Source organism: Pyxicephalus adspersus, chromosome 10 (genome assembly GCF_032062135.1).
Source record: "Pyxicephalus adspersus chromosome 10, UCB_Pads_2.0, whole genome shotgun sequence".
Taxonomy (NCBI): Eukaryota; Metazoa; Chordata; class Amphibia; order Anura; family Pyxicephalidae; genus Pyxicephalus; species Pyxicephalus adspersus.
The window spans coordinates 57,881,232-57,903,493 of record NC_092867.1 but is presented as its reverse complement, the minus strand read 5'-3'; the positions used below and the strand labels follow the sequence as shown (position 1 = coordinate 57,903,493).

Here is a 22,262-nt window from a genome sequence, read left to right as displayed (position 1 = left end):
TAATAACCCTCACTAAAAGGGAACCTTATTATATGTCAAGGGATTGTGGAAGATCAGTTTTGATCTTGGCACCCACATTCAGAAGTAATAACCCTTACATATAGGAAACCCTATTACATGTCAAGGAACAAGGGACAACACTAAACTTTCCTTCTGGTACAGTGCACAAACGTTCCCTATAGTATGGTGGCAAGTAGAGATACATTTATATGTAGAAGACTATTTGTTGGTGACCCTTATGAATGTGGTCTTGTCTATACACATCTGTATTTTACTCTGAGATTCCTATGCCCAAATTTAGCTAACTATTTTAAGTTGATTAGACTTAACCTTTCTCAATCAGTGTGGAGTTATGTCTGTGGTAGCTAATGTTCCTTTTGAAGTAGTGGAACCATTCAGTGTTGTCTTTGTGGCCCACTTTTAGAGTTTATTTCTAATCATGGTCTTACATATTAGTGGTATGGTAATTGGTGGATGGCTTTTTAAAAAAATCAGATCTTCTTGATTAGAAGGGAAGCATTCATAAATTGGTGTGTCTTTGGGAACATTTATGGAAACAATCTCTTTAAAACTATAACACTTTTGGCCAACTTTAGTTAAGAGATTTGGGTAGATTTCCAGAAAGGTGCTTCCCAATAAAGCCTTCTTTTTGTTTAGAGCTATATTTTATTACATTTTATCAAAGCAACATAAAGAATTGCTTTTTTGTCTTTTTTTGTTGTTATTATTAATACATATCTAATTTACCTTGCCTCTCTCAGGACTCAGTAATAGAAATTCACCAGAGAGATGTCCACATTCTCTGTGTTTCGAGGATTACATACAGGAACATCATGAGATTCTTCACCATGACCAGGTAGATGGGAGAGGATGGTCTCCAAACACAAAAACAATGTGTATGTAGTTTTGGTTTCTTTAATTGAACTGGTTGGACCTAACATGTAAATGTTATAAAAAATGTAGCCGGAGAAGGTGGAAGACCTGAAGATAGTTGTTAAAGAAGAAGTGAAGGAGGAGGAGATTGAGATCCCAGTAATGACTGAAGAGGAGGAAATTGGAGCGGGTGAGGAATTAATGTTCTTTCCTTTCCATAACTGATTAAAGATGTGTTCATTTACCTGTGGTTCCCTCTAATGCTATAAATAACATTGCTCTTCTGTACTCTTCCCCTGTACCACATGTAGCATAAAGCTTTGTAATTTCCCACCATCAAGTCCATAGCTTTGTTACCATTCACCTTGGGGTGTTATGGTTCTCCTTTCTGCACTCCCTAATAGAAATTAAAAAGCCAGCGGGGAAGCGACAAGTGTGTACAAAAGCTTCTGCATGCTTCTGAACTTGGAAACTTCTGCAATGTCATCACCGCAGTTCCTGACTCTGATCTCTCCCACCTTGGGTTGCTCACACGTGGCCTGTTAGATCCTCTGTTATATAAATAAAAACTAAAATGGAACATTTGTGGCAAAAGGGGTTCTGACTGTTCCCTACACTAATAAAAAATTGTGTTTTGGCTTTATACACACTTTAGATCTCCAGACCTTCCTATATCCCCCACCTCACACCTACATCTTCCCTTCCACCTTCCTGTAACCCAAAAAAAACTTTTTCAAGGTTATAATAGTGATAACAGTACTTCTAATTCCCCATAGATGGACAGTATGCCAAAAAGACCTCAGAGGGGCAGAGTTTATCTTCAGATTGTGAGATAAAAGAGGAAGATATATTGCAGGATTTCCCAGAAGAGAACCCAATTAAGTTACATGCATGTTCAGAATGTGATAAATGTTTTAGCCAAAACTCAGCACTCCTTCAGCATCGCCGCACCCACACCGGCGAGAAGCCTTTTCTGTGCTCAGAATGTGGGAAAAGCTTCACACGCAAGTCAATCTTCATCGAACACCGAAGGATTCACACTGGTGAGAAGCCATTCTCGTGCTGGGAGTGCGGGAAATGTTTTACACAAAGGTCAGGGCTTATTTTACATCATAAAACTCATGGGGGCGCTAAGAAATTTCCTTGCTCTGAGTGCGGGACTTTCTTCACACCCATGGCTAACTTTGAGGCAGGAGAACAGACCTTTTGTTTTAAGTGCCGCAAGCTGTATCCACCAGTCACTCACCTCTCTGAAGAGGAGAAAACCTTTGACTGTACAGAGTGTGGGAAGTTCTTCTCCCGGAAGTCAAGTCTTCTGGAGCATCAGAGAGTCCACACGGGAGAGAAGCCCTATTCGTGTTCAGAATGTGATAAAAGCTTCTCACGGAAGTCAATCCTGGTGGAGCACCAACGAATTCATACCGGGGAAAGGCCATTTTCTTGTTCTCAGTGTTGGAAGAGTTTTTCAAAAAGTTCTGGTCTTCTCATGCACCAGAAAATTCACACTCTTAAAAAGACATTCCTGTGCTCAGAATGCGGAAAAAAATTTACTCAGAGGTCAAAAATGCCACCAGGAGAAGATGAGAGCTCCTGCCCTGAGTGCAAGACTTCTTCTACCCGGAATTCCCAGCACGTGGGGCAGCCAAAGTTTCATTCTTGTTCAGAGTGCTCAAAGACTTTCCGGTACAAGTCATACCTCATTACACATCTGAGATCTCACACTGGAGTGAAACCATTCATGTGTATGGTGTGTGGGAAATCATTCACTCAGAAATCTGGCTTTGATACGCATCAGAGGGTTCACACAGGTGAAAAACCATTTTGCTGCTTGGACTGTGGGAGACGTTTCACACAAAAATCAAAGCTTGTTTACCATCAGCAGGCTCACAGCAAGCCGAGACCAAGCAGGACAGAGTCAGTCAATTACCCAACAGCTGGAGATGTGGAGACTTTGTAATTGGTGGAGAAGAGTTTGTCTGGAGGTCCAATGCCTTTATTACATTTTTTTAAAATTGTATTTTTACATTTCTTCTTCCCATCATCGCTGAAAGTAAAATTCAGCACTTTGTAAGCAGGGGTTGGAGTTGTGATGTCATACATGAAAATATGGATTTCATATCTCTTTTGTGTCCTGTGGTTTTTCATAAGGGTGTCCCAGACAGGGGTCACAAATCCACAGAGAGCAGCCCAGGTGGCACATCACCAGTACTATAGCACTAAGGGGGGCGAGTCCAAAAAATAAATGGCAGCAGGTGTCCATCATAGCACCACAGAAGGAATGCCAGACACACCTCTGGCAGATATCAGTCAAGTGGGGTATAGGCAATGGGAGGACCAGGGACAGGTCAGAGCGGGCAGCAAGTAAAAGTTAGTAATTGGAGAGATAGCAATAAAGAAAATCCACAGTCTGAGGAGCACACGGGGTCACTGGAACAGGGGCACAGAGCACAAAGGGCCCCAGGAGTCCAAGAATCTCCAGAATGTAAAAAAAGAAAAGGTATGATAGAATTAATAAAAAATATATAATTGTTTTAAATTCTTTAAGCTGCAACATTAATTCCATTAAGAATGAGATGACAAAGATAAAGACAAAATAAACATTTTAGCAGCTTTTCAACTGAATGATGTGTGTAGTACCGACAGTGACCAGCAGAGGGTGCAGTCATCTTAGACAATACAGCGCCTCTCGCTCACTGGAACGCAAGAACCCGGATGCCGATTTGAATTAACCGGAAATCAGACTTTTGCAAAATGTTTCCGGGGTGAGAGGTGAACAGGGAGGACATGGCAGTTGCTGGCAGCAGGTAATGACTCTTTATTGTTTCTGTGTGTGTGAATGCAGTAGCAGCTGGGACATGCTTCTCATGGGGGCCAATTAGATAATGGTTTCTGAGAATCTTTATTCGCAGTAATAGACCTTGCCATCATTTTAAAAAATAGAAGAATAGCTCTTTGTCATCTTCTGTGGGTAAGTCAACATTGGACAAAAATAGAGATCCAGGGGGGCATTTGGCACCCTGAGTGTTCTGTAATTGCCCATTGACGTGTTTCCTTATAGAGAGTTGACTAAAGGGAACCTGTCACACGTGTCTGCCTGAATAATCACAATGGGGTCCTCCGCCATGGAAGCATTAGACTCCAGTGGTTGGTAAGAGGTGGATTCCGCATGTTTCCTCCCACGTTTGGGCACATGAATCCAAAGATCTATGAGGACCGGAAAAGTTGTGTGTCTCCTCCTCCTGTGTGGCTCTGCAAAATATTATTAAGGCTATGGTAATTGGGAGTAGGGGGTATAAAATGGGACAAAAGGATCCTAATCTGGAGCTTTGGCCATCTTTCTTAGTACCCGTTAACCATTTAAGTCCTTTGCTTGGGGTTTATTTGTGGCCAGGGCAGTGATTTATCGGGAATGGGAAGGTGCAAGTGGGGGACACTTTTATAACCCAACCCCCTAAAATTTCATTAGCATGGCATAGTTTTAAAAAACCTCTGCCCATCAAAACATGCTGCCCTGTTACACATAACTATCTTCTTCCCTATCTTGAGAGAGGTATCCAGGGATTCTGTCGAAGCTGCAGCCATAGACACAGCTGGTGCTGGATGTTTTACTTCTTGCTGCTGTTTTTTTTTTTTTTTTTTTGCTAACAGGTTTATTCTTATGTGTGTCAGGTTCCTATAAGGTGTCAGGATGTCACGGTCTATTTTTCCATGGAGGAGTGGGAGTATTTAGAAGGACCTCTACAAGAAGCATAATTTTTCACACCTTGTTCTTTCCCGGCTGGAAAGGAAAATGACTCATATAACTGAGGAGATAATACACCTCGCTCTGGAGATCATCTGTCTGGTGACCGGAGAGGTGAGGAGGATTCTAAGAGGTTACATCACATCATGCTCATCTATATTAATAAACCACAGAGCTAACCCGAGAGGTGAGGCGGATTCTAAGAGGGTCGTTCTTTCTGACATGACATTTTTTTCTGTTTCATTAGCGCTTTCCTCTTAATAAGTCTGGGGATCATGTAACCATCAAGGTATCCCCACCTCCGTCTCTGACACCTGAGAGGGACAAAGAACAGAAAATCCTAAAAGTCGCCGACAAAATTATTAAGCTACTGACGGGAGAGGTGAGCAGTGACGGGAATTCTGGGACATTATTATGGGATGTGTCTGGATGGTGACTGTATCATTGTGTGTGTCAGGTTCCTATAAGGTGTCAGGATGTCACTGTCTATTTCTCCATGGAGGAGTGGGAGTATTTAGAAGGACACAATGAGCTCTACAAGGACGTCATGATGGAAGACCACCAGACCCTCACATCACTGGGTAAGAGGAGATTTTATTGTAAAGGAGAGAGCAGTACGGAGGATAGATCCCCCATCATCTGATAAACACATAGAGACAATGTATTCAGTCAGTGTGTGTGTTTCCTTCAGATGGATCCAGTAAGGGGAACCCACCAGAGAGATGTCCCCGTCCTCTGTATTCCCGGGATTCCACACAAGAAGATGAGGAGATGCCTCACCATCTGTATTTCCAGGATTCCACACAGGAAGATGAGATGCCTCACTATCATCAGGTAGATAGGTTTGACGTGTGGATCCTAAGAAATCAAGTTCAAGTAAACCAAACATACTTTATTTTGTTAGGATGAGGATCTGACGGAATTTAAAGCAGGCGGTGTGGGAGAACAAGAAGAAGAGGTGTATGTGGTGGATGACTGGCCATGTAAAGAGAGCCAAGTCCTTTCAGAGATCACCACAGGTAACCAATAAGCATCCTGTACAGATATAGCCCCTGTAGTCTTATATTAGGTTCCATAAGTGCCAGGAGAAGTACACAATGTTGTGTTTTGTTTCCTGTGGTTCTCTTCTTGCATTGACCACTTACCTGTCTTCCAAGGGGTAAATCAGGCCGAAATCTCCTTTTCAATTTTTCTTTAAATGCCAGCTGTGCAGGTGTTAGGTGTTACATCCGTTTTGTTCCAGTCTTTCTTCGCTTTTACTAATTGCTACGTTGTGTTATGACTGAATTTAGCACCATGTGCCTCCAAAGAAACAAACATCACATCCAGAAAATGTATTCTTAGCATATTTGGTCAGCCAGGCTTCCCATTGGGGCTCATTTCACATTGTTTGGCCCTATGTGAAAAGGGGCTAAGCCCTAACTCTTTTTCCCAACTTGCCTTCTTCCATATGAACATTTCCCATCATCCATGGGACACTGTAGTACAGGGACAAATCCAGACTCCTAATCTATGTTGTGAATATGCTGTAATATTAATGGTAGTATTGTAGTAGTTACAGAACTTTGGATTTTTACCCTCGCGTTTGTTCTTTGTGGATGTAAGATGGTTCAATCAAATAGAGATTATGTGTGTCTTTCCTTTAGATGGATCCAGCAACAGAAATATACCAGAGAGATTTCCCGGTCCTCTGTATTCCCACAAATCCACACAAGAGGGTCAAGCCCTCACTCATCACCTTCAGGTACATAAAGATGTGGGTTCCATAAACCCACCGGAGATTCTCCCATCCTCTGTATCCCTTTGATTCCACACAGAATTATCCGTCACCATGATTGGGTAGATGGGAGAGAGGGAGTAATATCTACTGCCTGATGTTTTATGGTCTGTGGATATAACGGGCAGTGTCACTGCATTTTCTTTATAGGTTAAGAATACAGAAGATGTTCAGGTTGTTGTTATTCAAGAAGAAAAAGAGGAGGGCTTGGCATTCCCCATTCTGATAAAGGAGGAGGATATTCCAACAGAGATTGGGACAGGTAAGTAACTGATACAAGAAATATTTGTTGACTGTAGTTATTAAACCAATTGTGTCATCATCCCCTTATCTTCTTATCCCCCAGTCATCTTCCACATGACATCTCCATTATCATCTCACCTACTTTTATGTGACATGGACATTTAACGTGACCCCTAAATCTTCTTCCACATTGACAGCACTGGTCTTCACATTGTCTATCCCCCTTCCAGTTTTCTTCTTTATTGTTGTCACCTGTAATCACTCCTACCCCCAGTCACTTTCGACATTGACGTCACCCTGTTGTCACTCCTATCCCTAGTCACCTTCTACAACATGATCAGCTTTTAGTCCCTCCATTCCCAGTCTTTATATACATTGACATTATTCATTCTTTTTACATGTGTTATGGCTCTGTATAGAGTAATCTGAGACCTATGGCCCAACATTTCCCATTTATAACTGTTTTTTTTTTCTTAACAGATGGACACTACATCAGGAAGACTGCAGAGAAATATCTCAATTCTTCACTGAATCACATCATTCAGAATAGTGAAGTTTCTCCAGGTTCCCCAGAAAATTTCCTTTACAGCTCCAATATAAATCTGGGACTTTACATTGCTGATATATCTCCTGATTCTGGAAAGAGCACTGGGGGATACCGGGGAGACCGGTTATATCGCTGCTCCGAGTGCGATAAGTCTTTTTGCCAGAATGCTGCCCTTATTCGACATCAAAGGAACCACACAGGTGAAAAGCCCTTCCCTTGTCTGGACTGTGGAAAAAGTTTTACCCGGAAGTCGATTCTGGTGGAACACCGGAGGATTCACACAGGTGAAAAGCCTTTCTCATGTTTGGAGTGTGGAAAATGTTTCACGCAGAGATCAGGTCTGCTCATTCACCGCAAGACCCACAGAGGCCCCATGAAATTTCCATGCAGTGGGTGTGGGAATTTTTTTGCACCGACAGTGAACACTGAAACAGGACAGATAGAAACCTTCTGTGCCAGCTGCAGAAAAACAAACCTCCTGCCTCCTGTTTCTCCTGAGCCCCATGGACATAACACAAAAGAGAAGGTTATTCTGGTGAAGGAGAGTGGTAAAAACTTGTTGCAGGAGTCAAAAGTTCTTGTCCAGCAAAAAATTCCTGTTGGGGAAAAGCGGTACACATGTGCTGAGTGTCAGAAAAGTTTCACACGAAAGTCCATTCTGGTAGAACACCAGAGGATTCACACAGGGGAGAAACCATTCTCCTGCAACCAGTGTTGGAAAAGCTTTACGCAAAGGTCAGGCCTGGTCATACACCGGAGGATTCATGCCCGTGAGAAAATATATTCATGCTCAGAGTGCCGATGCATTTTCACCCAGAAGGCTAATGTTCTCACCGGTGAAGAAAGTTCCTGCCCAGACTGCCGCAAATCTTCTACTCAGAAACCTTAGCATGTGGAGCAAACTCCCAGTCTTTTCAGGCGTGCAAAAAGTTTCTCTGGCGGTTGTGACAAGATGAGAGTCTGGGACTTGGGTTTCCACTTGCTTCTTCAACATCACATAGATAAGTGTTGATACACTGCAAGTCTAACAATATCCTAACTTCATAGACTGAAACTGGGCCTTGGTTACAACGTGAGAATTGGAAGCTTTTTCCCCACAAGTCCATTCTCCTTTTGGGCCAGATCAGCCATTATTGGCCCTGCAGAAACTCCTTTTTTTGAAAATTTTACTCCAGTGCAGCTTTGCTCAGGTCAGAAATCCCAATTACCCAGAAGGTAGCTCTCCTCGTATAAAGAAAAAACTTGGAGCCTTCCGAATGTTCGTACGGTTATGTTACTAGACATTGATATATTTATCATGTTTACATCCTCTGATGTTTTTGTTTGTTTTTATTTATGTTTGTGCAAATTTCATACAAAAAATCCTAGAAAATGTTTTTTCATTTTTCTTTCCAGTAAATGGTTAGTTCCACCAATTTTGTCAACCCTGTGTTTTGTGACGGTCGCAAGGCCTGTAATTCTGTAATGAGAAATGTATTTCAGCTTGGGGACAAATGAGATTTATGCCTCATATAGGGCAGGATTGAATCTAGATTTACAGGTATGTTGGTAGTGTCATTTGACCTTTACTGATGCTGAAGACAACACCCCCCCTTATACTGACAGGAAGTGGGTTTAATATGCCACCTATGGGAGAATGGCACAGCATCAAAAAGGAAATCTATGACCAGCACCACCCAGTGGTTAAACTGCAGATTAGCAGGACAACTCCGTTTTTATACTTGTGTCCAATGAATAAAAGATGCCTCTCCCTCAGCTTATCTTTTTTTAGGCATTTTTTGCTGGGATTTTTTGGCTTTTGTTCCTGTTTGACAGCAGATGACGGGTAAAGCAGGCTGGCTAGCCTTTTAACCTGACCCATACAGATTTTTAGACACTCCTTTTATCCAGTGATAAATCTTTCTGGGCATGTGTGCTGTCTACATCAATTTTACAATTCATCAATACCTACTTATAACAATGACTTGTCTATTTTAAGGGGTGGGCCAATCCACTGTCACAACTTTGTGACACCACCTGATGCAAATGGCCAGTATGGCAGCTTGACCACACAACACTGGTACAGTTGTCTGTCTGAAAGGTGGAACTGCTCCCAAAAAACTTGAAACATCTAGACGAGGATTTGGCTTTAGGTTCATTAGGCAGATGCGGGAGGGAGGAAACAATTTTCTACTAACCCCAAGAATAAATGCATTGAATCTTTTTACTTTGTACTGTACTGTAGTATTTTTGTACTGTTACCAAGGAATGACATTTGTATGAAGGGTAAAGATGATCCAGGTATTTAAACAGCTGATAACACAGTCAGGGTCCATGTTGATATACGCCCTTAGAAACACAATGCAGATTGTACACAACCTTTGAACGTCCATGTCCATCAGTTAAACGCGGTAGGATTCTGCTGACCTATGTTTCATGTGTTTTGCAAATGCATGAACTCTGCGAAAATAATCACCAGGAGCTTATATGAGAGTAGTCTGGTAACTACTGGCACTGGGGACCAACAACAGTGGGATCTCCACACCACAATTTCAGGTTTGCGATGACTTGCATGGAGCCTCACTCTCTCGGGTACTAAAAAATACAGCAAAGAGAGTGAGATCTCCTTGGAAAAGGTGAAGTCAGTGGGAGGAGCTGGGGACACTCATGCTCTCCAGATTGGTGATTTGCCCTTCTGGTCTTTTCAGCTTGTTCCTCTGTCTGGCAAGGGTCCCGTCACACTTAGCAGATGTTTAGATGAGATCTCATCATTGGGAAACTTCCAGATTGCTGCCCTTACAAATATTCAAAAATTATTCCTTGTGTGGTAAATGAGTCTGTGTCCATCTGGTTCTGCACACCATACATAGGAAGGTAGCCTGGATGGTGGTTGATGATCGGTCTGCTCTGCAGAGAAAGAGATGAATCTCTGGGACTCCAAAGCCATTCATGACCATTCTAGCTGGGCCATTTGTTGGGTCAAAAACATGGCTGTGATCCATAACACAGACAGGAAGGGGCGGGTTTTTTAAGGGGATGCTTGTAGAGCAGGAGTGCCCAGGAGCAGGAGTGGATCACGATCTACCGGTAGATCGCGGAGACCGCGCACAGGAGTTAGGTCCAAAATTTTATTGCTGGTAAATCAGTTTGACTTGGTCATTTTAAAATAACTCCCAAACCAAAAAAGTGTGGGCAGCCCTGCTGTAGAGGTTTGGGGTTTAAGGTGGGATAAAAGTATAGATGTTACAAATGATAAATCACCCAGAAGTGTTGACAGGACATGGATGTATATTTTTCTTTGAGCTGACCCATAGTAGGTCTACGACCTGAAGATTCACCACTGGAGTATTGAAGACATAGAAGAAGCCGGGGTCTGGCTCCTCCCACCAGGTACCATCCTTCAGTAACACATTTAGGTGGACTGACCCCTCTTCATTTTTGTCCCTCCAGCTACCTGGAGAAAGTTTTTTTTCAGCTTGGTGAACATTCATGTGCCATCGAGGACCACTTTCTGGGTGAATCTCATCACAGTTTTAAATTGGTCGACTTTTTGACAAAATATTTTTTAATGATGAGAGGAATTAACGTGTGAGAAGATTATACCCCAAACTGATAATTGCAATAACGGGGGCCACGTGGCCCTCTATATTGCAATGCAGGAAGATCAATAAATGGCACTGCGTAGCCCAAGCAGAATCTCATGTAGTCATCTTACTATCCATACATTACAGCTCGACCTGTAGTCTGAGAGGATTTCAGGCATTAAACATGGTTAGAATTTTACAATTGCAGCAACCATCCATAGACCATCCCAATGTGTGTGCTGAAGGAAAGGCAGAGAATCACAACCCATCAGTCGCCTGACCACTCCTTTTCCTTTAAGAAAGCAAAACTGAGATGGGTTTCCGGTGTTTAGGTAACCAACTTCCGGTCTGTGCGTTCCACTAGCAGCAGCAAGTAAGAACTTGTGCGCTGCCCGCTTCCAAAATGGCCGCCGAGGCGACGGAAGTATAGAGGAGGCGGAGGTTTCTTGAACAATCCCGGAAGTGGCCCCGCCGTGGAACGCACGCCGGAAATGATCATGTTTTCCTGGAAGTGGTGTAGTCTAGCAGGGGGTAGCTGGTAAGTGTTTATCGGTGGGTTGTGATTGGGTGTTGTGTGGGTTGCTTCATGCAATATGTATATGAAGGAGTGTTAAAGATGAAAACTGGGGCAAACGGGAAAGGCCCTCAGCCTTCAAACCCTCCTATATATTACATTTCTATCACCTTCTGCACACCAGCTGAGACTTGGCACATAGGACAGACAGTGGGAATGTCATTGTTGAACATGATGTAGCAAGGAGCAGTAAGCCCATTGGATGTCACCTGCAGATAGTCTCTGCCCCTCCCCTGAGGAACCAATAATGCTGTACTACCATACTTATTTTAGAATGGTGACGCTATCATCATATCTTAAGGTACAATCCTGGTGTCGGGGCCCCTGAGAGTTCAAAGTGACACAGTTAGGTCTCACATCACAAGTCGGCATTTAAAGCTCAACTTTGGGCAAAGAGCTAAAGGCGGGAATGTAATGCATATACTGGGGCTGTGCTATTTATTTGTATTTCTGTTCATCCAGTTCTAAGGTTTACACAGTCATGTCTTACAGAGCAGGCCACTTGGTTCTTCAGTAAAACTTACAGATCTTGCCCCCCCCCACAGCTTGTGATTGGACAATGAAAGGAGAAGCAGCAGACTGATTGGCTCATCTCACAGTTCCTGTGAAGCCCCAGCATCAAGATACATGTCCTGATCTACAGCAAAAATACCTGAAAGCTGCATCGGACCCCAAGCAGCTATCTGGAGGTCACAGCTACACTGTCAGTGTCACCATGTGTCCTTATCTTCTATAGTAAGGATCTCTACAAGGACTCCATGATGGAGGACCACCAGACCCTCACATCACCGGGTAAGAGGAGAATTTATTGTAAAGGAGAGAGCAGTATGGAGGGTCCACCTAGATCCCCCATCATCTGATAAACACATAGAGCCAATGTATTCAGTCAGTGTGTGTGTTTCCTACAGATGGATCCAGTCCTGAGAGATGTCCCCACTCTCCTCTCCCCTCCCCGGACATTGATGATGTTAAGGTGGAAGATTCTGATGAAGTGGAGGGGGTTGTAGGAAGTAAAAGGCCTAAGGTGGAGGAAGTCCGCCCAGGTGAGCAATAAACCCCATATGCAGACCACAGATCCCTGGCTTCACTCTTTGCAGCAGTCTATGACCATCAATGGCAATGATTTCATCAAACAGAAAGTGAGGAAAAAAAAAAGAACCCTCTGAAAAATGTATTAAGGAACATAAGAAAACTTTTAATAAAAAGAAAGTGTGGGGGCTCTGGAGCTCTTATATCATAAGGAAGGTGTTGGGTTCCGTAGCTCTTTTAGTAGAAAGAACATTTGGGTCCTGTACCTCTTATAATAGTAAGAAGGTGTTGGGCCAATGGTTCTCTTATAGTAAAGGGAGGGTGTGGGGCCCAGGAGTTCTTATGGCATAAGGAAAGTGTGAGGTTCTGTAGCTCTTATAGTAGAAGAAACACGGGGGCCCTGAAGAGTTTATAGTAGAAGAAAGGTGTGGGGGGCTGTATCTCTTATAGTAGAAGGAAGTTATCAGACCCCTTAAATAATAGTTGGGTTCAAATCTGTGTATATTTATAGTAAACCATTAATTAGGACCACCTAGATCCCCCATCATCTGATAAACACATAGAGACAATGTATTCAGTCAGTGTGTGTGTTTCCTACAGATGGATCCAGGAACCCACAAGATAGATGTCCCAGTATTCTATATTCCCGGGATTCCACACAGGAATATCAGGAGATCCCTCACCATCATCAGGTAGGTAAAGCTGAGGGTCCCATAATTCTACCAGCGAGATATTCCCATCCTCTGCATTCCTGGGATTTTTCAGGTAGGTGGTTTGTTTTATTGAGCACCATGAGAAGGTTTTCTAAGCCTGCAGATTGGACAGTAATACATAGTATGTGTATTGTTTGTGTAGGAGGAATACCTTAACATTGTTAAAATGGAAAATTTAGAAGAAGAGGAAGAGACATGCACAGGGGATGATTTGCCATGTAAGAACGAGGAAGTTCCTTCAGAGATCAGTGCAGGTAAGCAATGAACATGGATGACCTATCTTTTGGTTTGATGTTCTCCATTCTTGGTTTGGTGTATTCCAGGCTCCTTCATAATCATGTCATGATTTGCAGGCTTATCCCAATACTTTAATTATGGCTGAATGTTCAGTAAGGCAATTACGGGACTGCAGCTTGATACACCACCTAGCAGAAATTCTACAAAAGTGTCTTTCACAGGCAAAGTAGCTGGTGTCAGTAAATAGGGTTTATATACTTATATGCAGTGTTCTCCCCGTCCCCTTTTAGCTGGGCGCACCACCCGGCTCTTTTCAGTAACCACTCGGCTGTTTTTTTGTGGCTACTGAAGAATTGGGTCACAATACAGGGGCCGCCACCAGCCTACAATTTCTTCCCACCCGGCTCAAAAAAATTCCTGGGTTGGGCACTGTATATGTATATGTTTAAACAAGAGAAGTTGGTGGTGTGATGAGCTCCCTTTCTCAGCCCTCACCCTGCGCATAGACTTTCCAGCACACTCGGCAACAGTCCATGCACTAGTAGGCTGAGAAGGGCTGTAGTGGGACAAGGTTAACCACTCTGTTACCCCTTGCCAAACACACAGGTAGACTGCCACTACATGCTTAGACAGAAGCATGCACAGTTACCCTTATCAACCGCAGTTATGCTTCTGCTTCTTTAATACTGTCTGTGTCACCCGCTGCCACTCCGGACAGGGATGGCTCCTCAATCACAATATTTTTAGTAGCGTTTTCAGCAGGGTTGGGGCTGTCTGAAGGGCTAAATTGGGTTTCCAGGCTTTCCCGACCCCTAGGGGACTAATTCTTGGTCTCAAAATGCTCACCATAAGGAACCAGCTACAATTCATTCAACTATTACTTATATAGAATAGTAAAGGTGGAAATATAAAGATTATTAACAAATGGGTTTCAGACGACAGCTCAGAGTTTAATCAGAGGCCATTCTACTAGCCTTATCTGAGTATAAATATCTGATAGGGGGAAATGTATGCCCCTGGTTTGTTATACATTTAAGGGGAGATATGAGACAATAATGTTATCCCAATATCACAGGTGGGACCAAGCAAGTTTTAAAACACTGCTCAGTCCAATACAAGCAGCCTTCTCCTAGCATTGTGTTCCTTTTTTTTTTTATTTTTGTAATACAGTAGATTGTGTGAGACTCTACGTGACTGAGGTAGAACCAAAGGTCCTACCTAGAAGCAGATGCCACTTCTTAGAGTGATCATTGGATAGCTTAGCCCGTCTAGTTTTACACCAGTTATTGAGATTCCAGTACTGGGCACGTTACAAAAATATTTGTTGAATTTTTTTTCCATATTAGTTCACGTCTTTTTTTCCTTGTGTTCCTGACAGATGGACGTTACATTGAGAACACATCTCGGGGGCGATATAATCCAGGAAAAAACTTTGTTACCTCAGATATCCATCTAGGTCATCACGGCTCAGATGAAACATTTGAGACATTTTCCACAGCTAACCCTGACTTTCTTATTACACACCAGAAAACAGATGCCATCAAGAGGCCGTACACCTGCCCACAGTGTGGAAAGTCGTACACCAAGAAATCCAACCTTGTAGAACACATTAGCGCTCACAATGGCGAGAAGCTACATCCTTGTCCACAGTGTGGGAAATTCTTCACTCAAAAGTCGTATCTTGGGCAGCACTTGAAAATTCACACTGGCGAGAAGCCGTATTCTTGTCCGCAGTGTGGAAAGTGCTTCACTCACAAAACCAACCTGGCCGAGCATAAGAAAATTCACACAGGTGATCGGCCTTTTTCTTGTTTGGAGTGTGGAAAGTCCTTTACCCGGAAGTGTTACCTGGCCAGCCATCAGACCATGCACACAGGCCAGAAGCCTTTCTCATGTTCCGAGTGTGGGAAGTCCTACAACAAGAGGTCCAATCTTTTGGAACATGTTAGAAGTCACACGGGGGAAAAACTCTTTTCCTGTGACATTTGTGGGAAAAGCTTCACACAGAGATCCTACCTGGGGCAGCACCAGAGGATTCATACTGGAGAAAAACCATTTACATGTTCAGAGTGCGGAAAAAGCTTCACCCATAAACCAAACCTGGCAGAGCACATGAAAACACACACGGGGGAGAAGCCGTATTCTTGCATGGAATGCGGGAGGTGTTTCGCACGCAAATCCTTCCTGGATGATCATCGGTCTATCCACAGTGGGGAGAAACCATTCTCCTGTACAGAGTGTGGGAAATGCTTCAGGAAGGAACCGTCACTTATCTTCCATCAAAGGAGCCACACAGGGGAAAAACCTTTTTCTTGTGCAGATTGTGGGAAATGCTTTACTCACAAGTCATATTTAGTGAGGCATCAGAAGACCCATCGTGATTAGATACTGACCAGGATTTGTAAAGGGTTTCACTCAAATAGTACAGCGTGTTTGTTTCATTTACCTGTGTGCTCCAGTCAATCAGTCTCTTGTCTATATAATTCTTCTGATCCAAATGTCCTCCAGGTAATCCTCATTTTTTTTTTGTTCCCCAACCCCCTACTCTTCTGCCCTGCCCCCATAATCCTGAATCTTTGAGTCTGTTTCCCACCATTACTTAATTCTCCAAACCTCACCAATCCCTCATTCTATGTACCCATGAAAAATCATTCAAACTATGTATGGCACCAAATGTTGTCATACCCTCCAATCATTTTATACCACCATTTATTCACCACAAAACTTTTAGTTTTCGTACCCTATCATTCCTTTAATCTCTCTTTCCCATCAGTCCTTCGGTCTACACCCCCATGGTTAGATCTGCATCACTATTTGTCTGAAGTTTCAAATTCTCAGCGGAAGAGCCCTTACAACAGCTGCAATTAACTTCTTGAACCTAGATATATAGGACATAAAGGAAAATATAGGAAACACACAACTCTCTGACTTCCAGTGTTCCTGCTAACTTCCAATTCCTTTCAGGACAAGAAAACCTGAATTTTAGGTAACTTCCCAATATCTCGCAGAATATATTGATGTGAAAAAGTAAATTAGATAATTCAAATAGTACCTACGCATCAATGTGGAACACAAATAAAATACAAGGAAAAACTGTTTTCTTTTCATGAATATTTGGCACATAATTATAATTGTAATGATGTATACCCCAATGCTGGTATTGCCCACAAAAGAGTTTACACATTGTAGGCATTTTGCTTAGCTGCCTATCAGTGTCATACAATGGTGGAGTTTTTTGACACTCCTCATTTTTTTCATTTACAGTATTTTTGTGGGTTTCCTTCCAGTAGTTGCCCATTTCAATTCCCTTCGCAACATTTTATTGGTATTCAAACCAGGACTGGGCTAGTTTGTAACCTCTTTTCCAATCCCTTTCTAGAGTCAGAGGCATCCATAACCTTTTCTCGGGGGTCCTTTTTTATCTTGGCATGTCATACATCGATAATACAGATATCAACCGACCCTCCAATATTTTAGGGTTTATGAGGTTCTGCCCGCTTTTATTTTGGAACATCGGATTCTAATATTGTGTATTTACGTGGTGATAAATGTAGGTGTATTTCTTTTTTCTTTCCACATAACAAACCTTTTTGTTAATTTAAAAAATGAGTACACTGTCATGTTTCATTTGTTCATGTTTAAAATATTTTTCTGTAGGCAATGTTTGAATGAAAATCTATTGTTTGTGTTGTTCTTTATGACATGTACTTACTTTTTGTACTTGACTGGATCTGGAAAATGACGTGCCTGTGTTTCTTGACAACAGCAAGGCTTAGGCACGTTCAGAGGTTTTCATAGCAGTGGGGATTTGTTGTCTGAATGAAGCACGTAGCAGCGGACCTTGTTATCCCCTGACAATTTCATTTTCAATGTTCTTACATGTTTCCATTTCCTGTAATGCTATGCAATGAAAAAAACATTTAAATAAGACTAATGTCTGCCTAAAGGATGTTTCATTTGTTGGTAAATGATCAAGAACCACCACCTCCTTCTAGATTCTAATATTTCCTGGTGACTCCACCACATATCCAAATCGTGCCTGCTCAGGATTGGTTTTCACCAATGTAAAACAGATCAAACTTCTGCTTTGAGTGCAAGACAATCACTTGTGGGCTGACGGCTGTCCTGTGTACTTCCAAGGGATATAAAAAGCTGGTTCTACAGCACAATTAAGTCTTTTGAAGATACATTAGCCTACTGGACAAATGTTCTAGGCTTTTCCAGGGCTGATTCATTAGTTACAAATAGATTCTAATTGGCAGGGAAAGTGACAGCACTTTTCATTCGCTGTAAAACCAATTTACACTGTGATCACTTGAGCAGATTTCTGTGTTGCATACTATGTTTGTAGTCCTGCTCCTTCTACTTAATTTTCCATATTGGGAACACTGAGTGGGCATAGATGGTGGAAGCCCCTATAATGGGCATTGCAGGTTTGTAAACTTGGAAGCACAATGAAGCATGGTGTGATCTCCTCCTCACAGCCACCACAGCTGTGCAGACCCAGGAATCAGGATGATAATAGCTTCCTATTAGGGACCCAGAAGGTGTGTAAAACCAAGTATACCCAAAATGCACAATAGGGTGTGTTTTGTGACAGACTGATGATCAGATAAGTACAAGTTTTCAAGTTTTAAGAATAAGTTCCAGAGTTTTTCTTAGAGAGACACATACTCTTAATATTGTTGATTAATTAAATTACTTTTTGGTTCACACACTCCGACCTTTACCCTAATATGGACTGTGATTGTTATTGCCCTTTCACATTTAAACTGGGGATATTTAAGGATCCTATTTATAATCCTACATGAAAGCAGAGGAGAAGACCTGTATGCACTTTGCAGATGACATCACAATAGTGATTCTGGTATAAAAAAATTTGATGATTGTGTGTGGGTTGTATTATTAGCCCTGCAGTAAACAGTTATAGGCATGTTGCTGTCTTTGTTCTTTGTCCTCCTTATCTGGTATATTAGGGGTCTTAACCTGGGCGGTTAATTTCTGTCCGGATTTAAATGTCTGAAAGTGGTACATTTCATGAAAATTTATTTTACATTGTAGGCCTGTAATTCTTAGACATAACTCACCGAAATATGTCTAATATTTATTATTAAGCTTTAAAAAAAAACCCACAATATTCTGTTAAAACAAGGTTGCATAAATAAATCGAAAATACTGAAACCAGTAATATAACTGTACAGTAGAATATAGAATTTAATGATTACTTTGTATTGGATTCAATACAGGTATTTTGTATTGAATCTAATACAAAATAATTTGAAATTCCCACCAGGCTCCCCCGCATGCACTGACGCTCGCACCAACGTCATTGGGAACTGCCGGAGGAGAGATCGAAGTAAGAGGACGTGGCCAGAGGATGGGATCGGACTGGCAGGATACTGGAGGGTCCCAGTGGGACCATGTAAGTCCTTATTTTTTTATGTTTTTAGCTACCCCGAGTGTGGCTTGGGGTTACCGCTATCAGTTGTTTTTTTTTTACCCTGAGTCACACTCGGGGTTACCGCTCAGAAGGTTAAACCGCCAATAGCAGCAACGAAAGCTCAGTAACTCAGAATAAATAGGAATCTCCCAATAGCCTCTGGCAAAATTGATGTCTGGTGGGATATCTGTCTGTCTTTTAGTCCCTCCACAATGTGCCAATCTGAAGGTTGAAGCTTTTGGTGTTGCACCAAGGAAAGCTATCCAAGGATCGGGTTTAGTAGCTTCCATTAAAATCTTTTTATCTTCCCCCAGAGAGGGCTGTTTGGTGAGCACCCTCAGCTCGATGTTCATGAAAAAGCAGTATAAAGTTTTTAGGAAACCAGCTATGCTCTGAGAAAATAATTGTTCAGTGAGTTATTTATACCACCAATGTAAGATGAAGACTTCTCACAGAGTTTCTGTACAGGCTAACCAACTTTAAGTTTGCCATAATCTTCACAACCCTATTTGCAGGCTAAACATTTGATGTAGTTGATGGCACATTGAAAGTTGCATGTGTCTTCAAGGACTGGTCGTGAGACATCCATGTTTCCTTAAACTGGTGTATACAAACAGTGCCACTGAATATGTTGGTAGCACACTCATATCATCTCTTCATAGACAATTGACAGTTCAGACACTCTAAAGAGTAGCAAATGATAAAACGCACAGGTTATCACTGATCCAACTCACTCTTACATTGGTGAAACTTGCACTTCTTGATTGTTAGGGAAACCCGGCATTCCTGGTTTCCTTGCGTGTGTTGAGAATGGAGTAATGTCACCCCAGCGAGATGGCCAAAGATTGTTGCTGGTCAGAAGAAGAAATGGAGATGGTGGCACCCAGGGAGGGAGTGTGGATACAGTTTGGCAAGGTTTAGTTCCGAACTTTAAGGAAAGTGATCTTTGCTCCACGTACGGCAACTCATCACTTGGGTGCTTGTTCTGAGCTTCATCAATAATGTGGGAGGAAGGTGGATGGGTCACATGCCCTCCCCTCCATACCCAAGAAGTATTGTATATTACTCTTTGCTGCTGGTGGCCAAATTAAATGTTTGAGGAGTAAAAGGTGAAGGGAGGTTAAAGGCAGGATGATCCTGGTTACCCAGGATGGTTTTAAATAAACTCTGCATTTCCTGGACTACTCCTTCCCAGTGTGGATTCAATTTTATCTATAGAGGATGACTGATGCCAGGAGAAGAGTACATGAGAACAGGGTTCAGGAATCTTGGAGTTTGGCTTTTATTCTCCTTTCATGGAAAAAGCACAGATTGACTTTAAAGGAATCCTGTACCACAGGAATAATAAAGATCACTTCTGACCTGCTGAAATGTTAGTTTTATTCAGTACCTACCCGTCAATTTGTATGAAGCAAGCATTATTATAATTTTGTTATTGTTTCATTTGTTATTGTTCCAGGGCAGTCCATTAAAGCATTGAAAGAGCCAGACAGGCTGCATTTTGAGGAGAGGTAAGCAGCGGTTCTGTTAGCTTTGTTTTTGTTGTTTTTTTTTTTTTTTTAAACTGCTACAGTTTTGCTTTACAGTTCCGAAAGTCAGAAGCTTTGTAAAAAAAAAAAGATTGTAATATTGAAGCAACATAGGACATGTCCAGGCATTGAGGACAATGCCTGACGTTTGTTTGCTGCCTGGACCAACCTGCCTGGTCTTGGGAGCAACCATGAGCTGGGACACTGCAGCTAGCTTTCCGAGGCTGAGTTTGTCTATAGGTAAGACTACAGAGATAGATTGGGGAATGGTGTATGGTAAAAGCATTGGTAACTGACCTAAGGCCTTATAGGTGGTATGATAAAGTACTTTATGTCCAAGGTGCTTCAAGCAAATTGGTAAATGTCATATCTGTATTAGAGATCTGTAATTTAAACTCTATCAATGTACTGTGTGTCTGCACAGCCATTTGTAGTCCACACCAAAGAAGCATGTGAAAGGGTGACAAAGCAGGGGCACAACTGAAAAATGAAGAAAATGTTTCAAAGCAACATTATCAAGTTGAAGATATTTCATATTTATTTGTGTTTGAAGTAACTTGGAAAGTGAGCCCACACAATATAAAATGGGAGAACCGGTGAAGTTAAAACTTTACCGTACGAATGATTGACATAACAGAGATGTCCATCAGAGGATAAATCCACATCCGCATTAAAAAAAACAAAACACAATAACTAGTTTAATTATTAGATTCAATTTTCTGAACTCTGAAAATTAAACTGAAACCAGAAGAGGACAATGTATGACGTTCATAGTTGTAGATGGATTCAACAGGTCACTTTTGGTGCACTAGGTGCACTAGGCTGGTGCAACAGGTGCACTAGGCCTCCTATAGATAATTTCATCAATGATCTTTTATAAACAAACAAAACAACAAACATTAGTGCACATTTTTTTTATAATAAGCGGCCCCTGCAATTACTTCTTACTAGAAATTACCATAAAGTTTGCAGCTGTACAGTTTATATCAATGACCCCCTATGCTGGGACCAGAACCAGTGCGGACTGTAAAGTGTAGTGGGTCATGTCATGTCTTGGGTTAGTTGCATTTGATGTTTTTTGCTTTTAGAATTCTGAACATTGTTACATTGTATGTTTCTCCAGCAGTGTGGGTATTTGGGTTGTATTTATGTTGGAAGTCAGGGGATATCTCCAGTAACGCCATATCCAAAAATAAGATAGGGCGCACAGCATTTTCCCCCCTGCTTTGACTGATATTAATGTCTGTATGAGTGGTTAGTAGGCCGAGGCACTGAAGGTGAGCACTATGGCCGCTTTTTGTTATTAGATCTGGTATCCCATTGGAATTAACTTTTCATATAATGGATGTTACTCCTTTTATAATAGATGGTACCTGATTTTTTTTTTCACAATACAGCCCCAGCGCTATAGAACCTCACACCAGCCATCCAATTCTGAGATCTCCAGATTAGCCAAAAATCTTGTCCCCAGTGTCTTCAAAGTTTTTGGTTTGTAGAGATAGTTATGCAGAGATTGTCAGCACAATTATATTGTATGACAATTTTCAAATCTTACAGGGGAAAAAGGAAATGAAAACTGATATTTAGAAAGAAAAAACTGAAAAAAAGACAATGCAAACACCAACAGCCCCATAGAATTCCACCTCAACATTTATATCCTTATATCTTTACACATATGACCTGACTATGAGCTGATAAAGTTATGTTGTACTGGGCATATGTTCCCCTATTATAGTATAATTCTCACATGCTCCAGTGTACAGCCCGGATCTCTGAGTTCCTCACAGTGAAGTTTTATTTCAGAGTCTTGTAGAGCGTTCTCTGACAAATCCAGTGAGATGAGAGATGAATTTGTAATAAGGATAGATTGGAGGTCAGCACAGATCCATAGAGTCACATCACAATGGTGGATGGTGCAGAGAAAAAACACACAATGCTGTTTGGTGTCTGACACTCTCACAGCGGCTACACAGTCATTACTTTATTATTAACAAG

At 41.8% G+C, this 22,262-nt stretch overlaps 4 protein-coding genes across 12 annotated transcripts in view; 3 read left to right on the top strand and 1 right to left on the bottom strand.

Moving 5' to 3' along the window:
• Nucleotides 1-2,994, top strand: part of LOC140339011 (uncharacterized) — a 98,700-nt gene extending 95,706 nt beyond the window's left edge. For all 3 annotated transcript variants that reach the window (XM_072423484.1, XM_072423485.1, XM_072423483.1), the window contains 3 exons: nt 762-856; nt 964-1,063; nt 1,650-2,994. In XM_072423484.1, coding sequence (XP_072279585.1) covers nt 762-856; nt 964-1,063; nt 1,650-2,830 — 1,376 coding nt within the window. In that variant the 3' untranslated portion in view covers nt 2,831-2,994. The remainder of the gene's footprint in view (nt 1-761; nt 857-963; nt 1,064-1,649) is intronic.
• LOC140338996 (gastrula zinc finger protein XlCGF66.1-like) overlaps nt 1-22,262 on the bottom strand; it is a 231,153-nt gene that overhangs the window by 91,252 nt on the left and 117,639 nt on the right. The gene's annotated exons all lie outside the window — the stretch shown is intronic.
• Nucleotides 3,440-9,389, top strand: LOC140338999 (uncharacterized). Of its 2 annotated transcripts, none has more exons than XM_072423464.1 (9): nt 3,440-3,677; nt 4,543-4,729; nt 4,863-4,997; nt 5,073-5,196; nt 5,307-5,449; nt 5,520-5,634; nt 6,262-6,359; nt 6,543-6,654; nt 7,116-9,389. In XM_072423464.1, the coding sequence occupies exons 2-9, from the start codon at nt 4,664-4,666 to the stop codon at nt 8,069-8,071; spliced, it is 1,749 nt and encodes a 582-aa protein (XP_072279565.1). In that variant the 5' UTR covers nt 3,440-3,677; nt 4,543-4,663; the 3' UTR covers nt 8,072-9,389. The 2 variants fall into 2 exon arrangements, with proteins under 2 accessions (XP_072279565.1, XP_072279566.1); XM_072423465.1 differs by lacking the exon at nt 3,440-3,677 and adding an exon at nt 3,708-3,841.
• Nucleotides 11,226-17,232, top strand: LOC140339055 (uncharacterized). Of its 2 annotated transcripts, XM_072423593.1 has the most exons (6): nt 11,226-11,283; nt 11,865-12,111; nt 12,228-12,362; nt 12,949-13,040; nt 13,204-13,315; nt 14,677-17,232. In XM_072423593.1, the coding sequence occupies exons 2-6, from the start codon at nt 12,078-12,080 to the stop codon at nt 15,681-15,683; spliced, it is 1,380 nt and encodes a 459-aa protein (XP_072279694.1). In that variant the 5' UTR covers nt 11,226-11,283; nt 11,865-12,077; the 3' UTR covers nt 15,684-17,232. The 2 variants fall into 2 exon arrangements, with proteins under 2 accessions (XP_072279694.1, XP_072279695.1); XM_072423594.1 differs by lacking the exons at nt 11,226-11,283; nt 11,865-12,111 and having other exon boundaries at nt 12,305-12,362; nt 12,949-13,113.

What these genes read in the sequence shown, in the direction of transcription:
- LOC140339055 (XM_072423593.1), top strand. Translation starts at nt 12,078, where the DNA reads ATGATGGAGGACCACCAGACCCTCACATCACCGG. An exon ending in GGTGGAGGAAGTCCGCCCAG is followed by an intron (nt 12,363 to 12,948) that starts GTGAGCAATAAA and finishes TGTTTCCTACAG; the next exon opens with ATGGATCCAGGAACCCACAA. An exon ending in TCCTTCAGAGATCAGTGCAG is followed by an intron (nt 13,316 to 14,676) that starts GTAAGCAATGAA and finishes TGTTCCTGACAG; the next exon opens with ATGGACGTTACATTGAGAAC.
- LOC140338999 (XM_072423464.1), top strand. Translation starts at nt 4,664, where the DNA reads ATGACTCATATAACTGAGGAGATAATACACCTCGCTCTGGAGATCATC. An exon ending in CCTTTCAGAGATCACCACAG is followed by an intron (nt 5,635 to 6,261) that starts GTAACCAATAAG and finishes TCTTTCCTTTAG; the next exon opens with ATGGATCCAGCAACAGAAAT. An exon ending in TCCAACAGAGATTGGGACAG is followed by an intron (nt 6,655 to 7,115) that starts GTAAGTAACTGA and finishes TTTTCTTAACAG; the next exon opens with ATGGACACTACATCAGGAAG.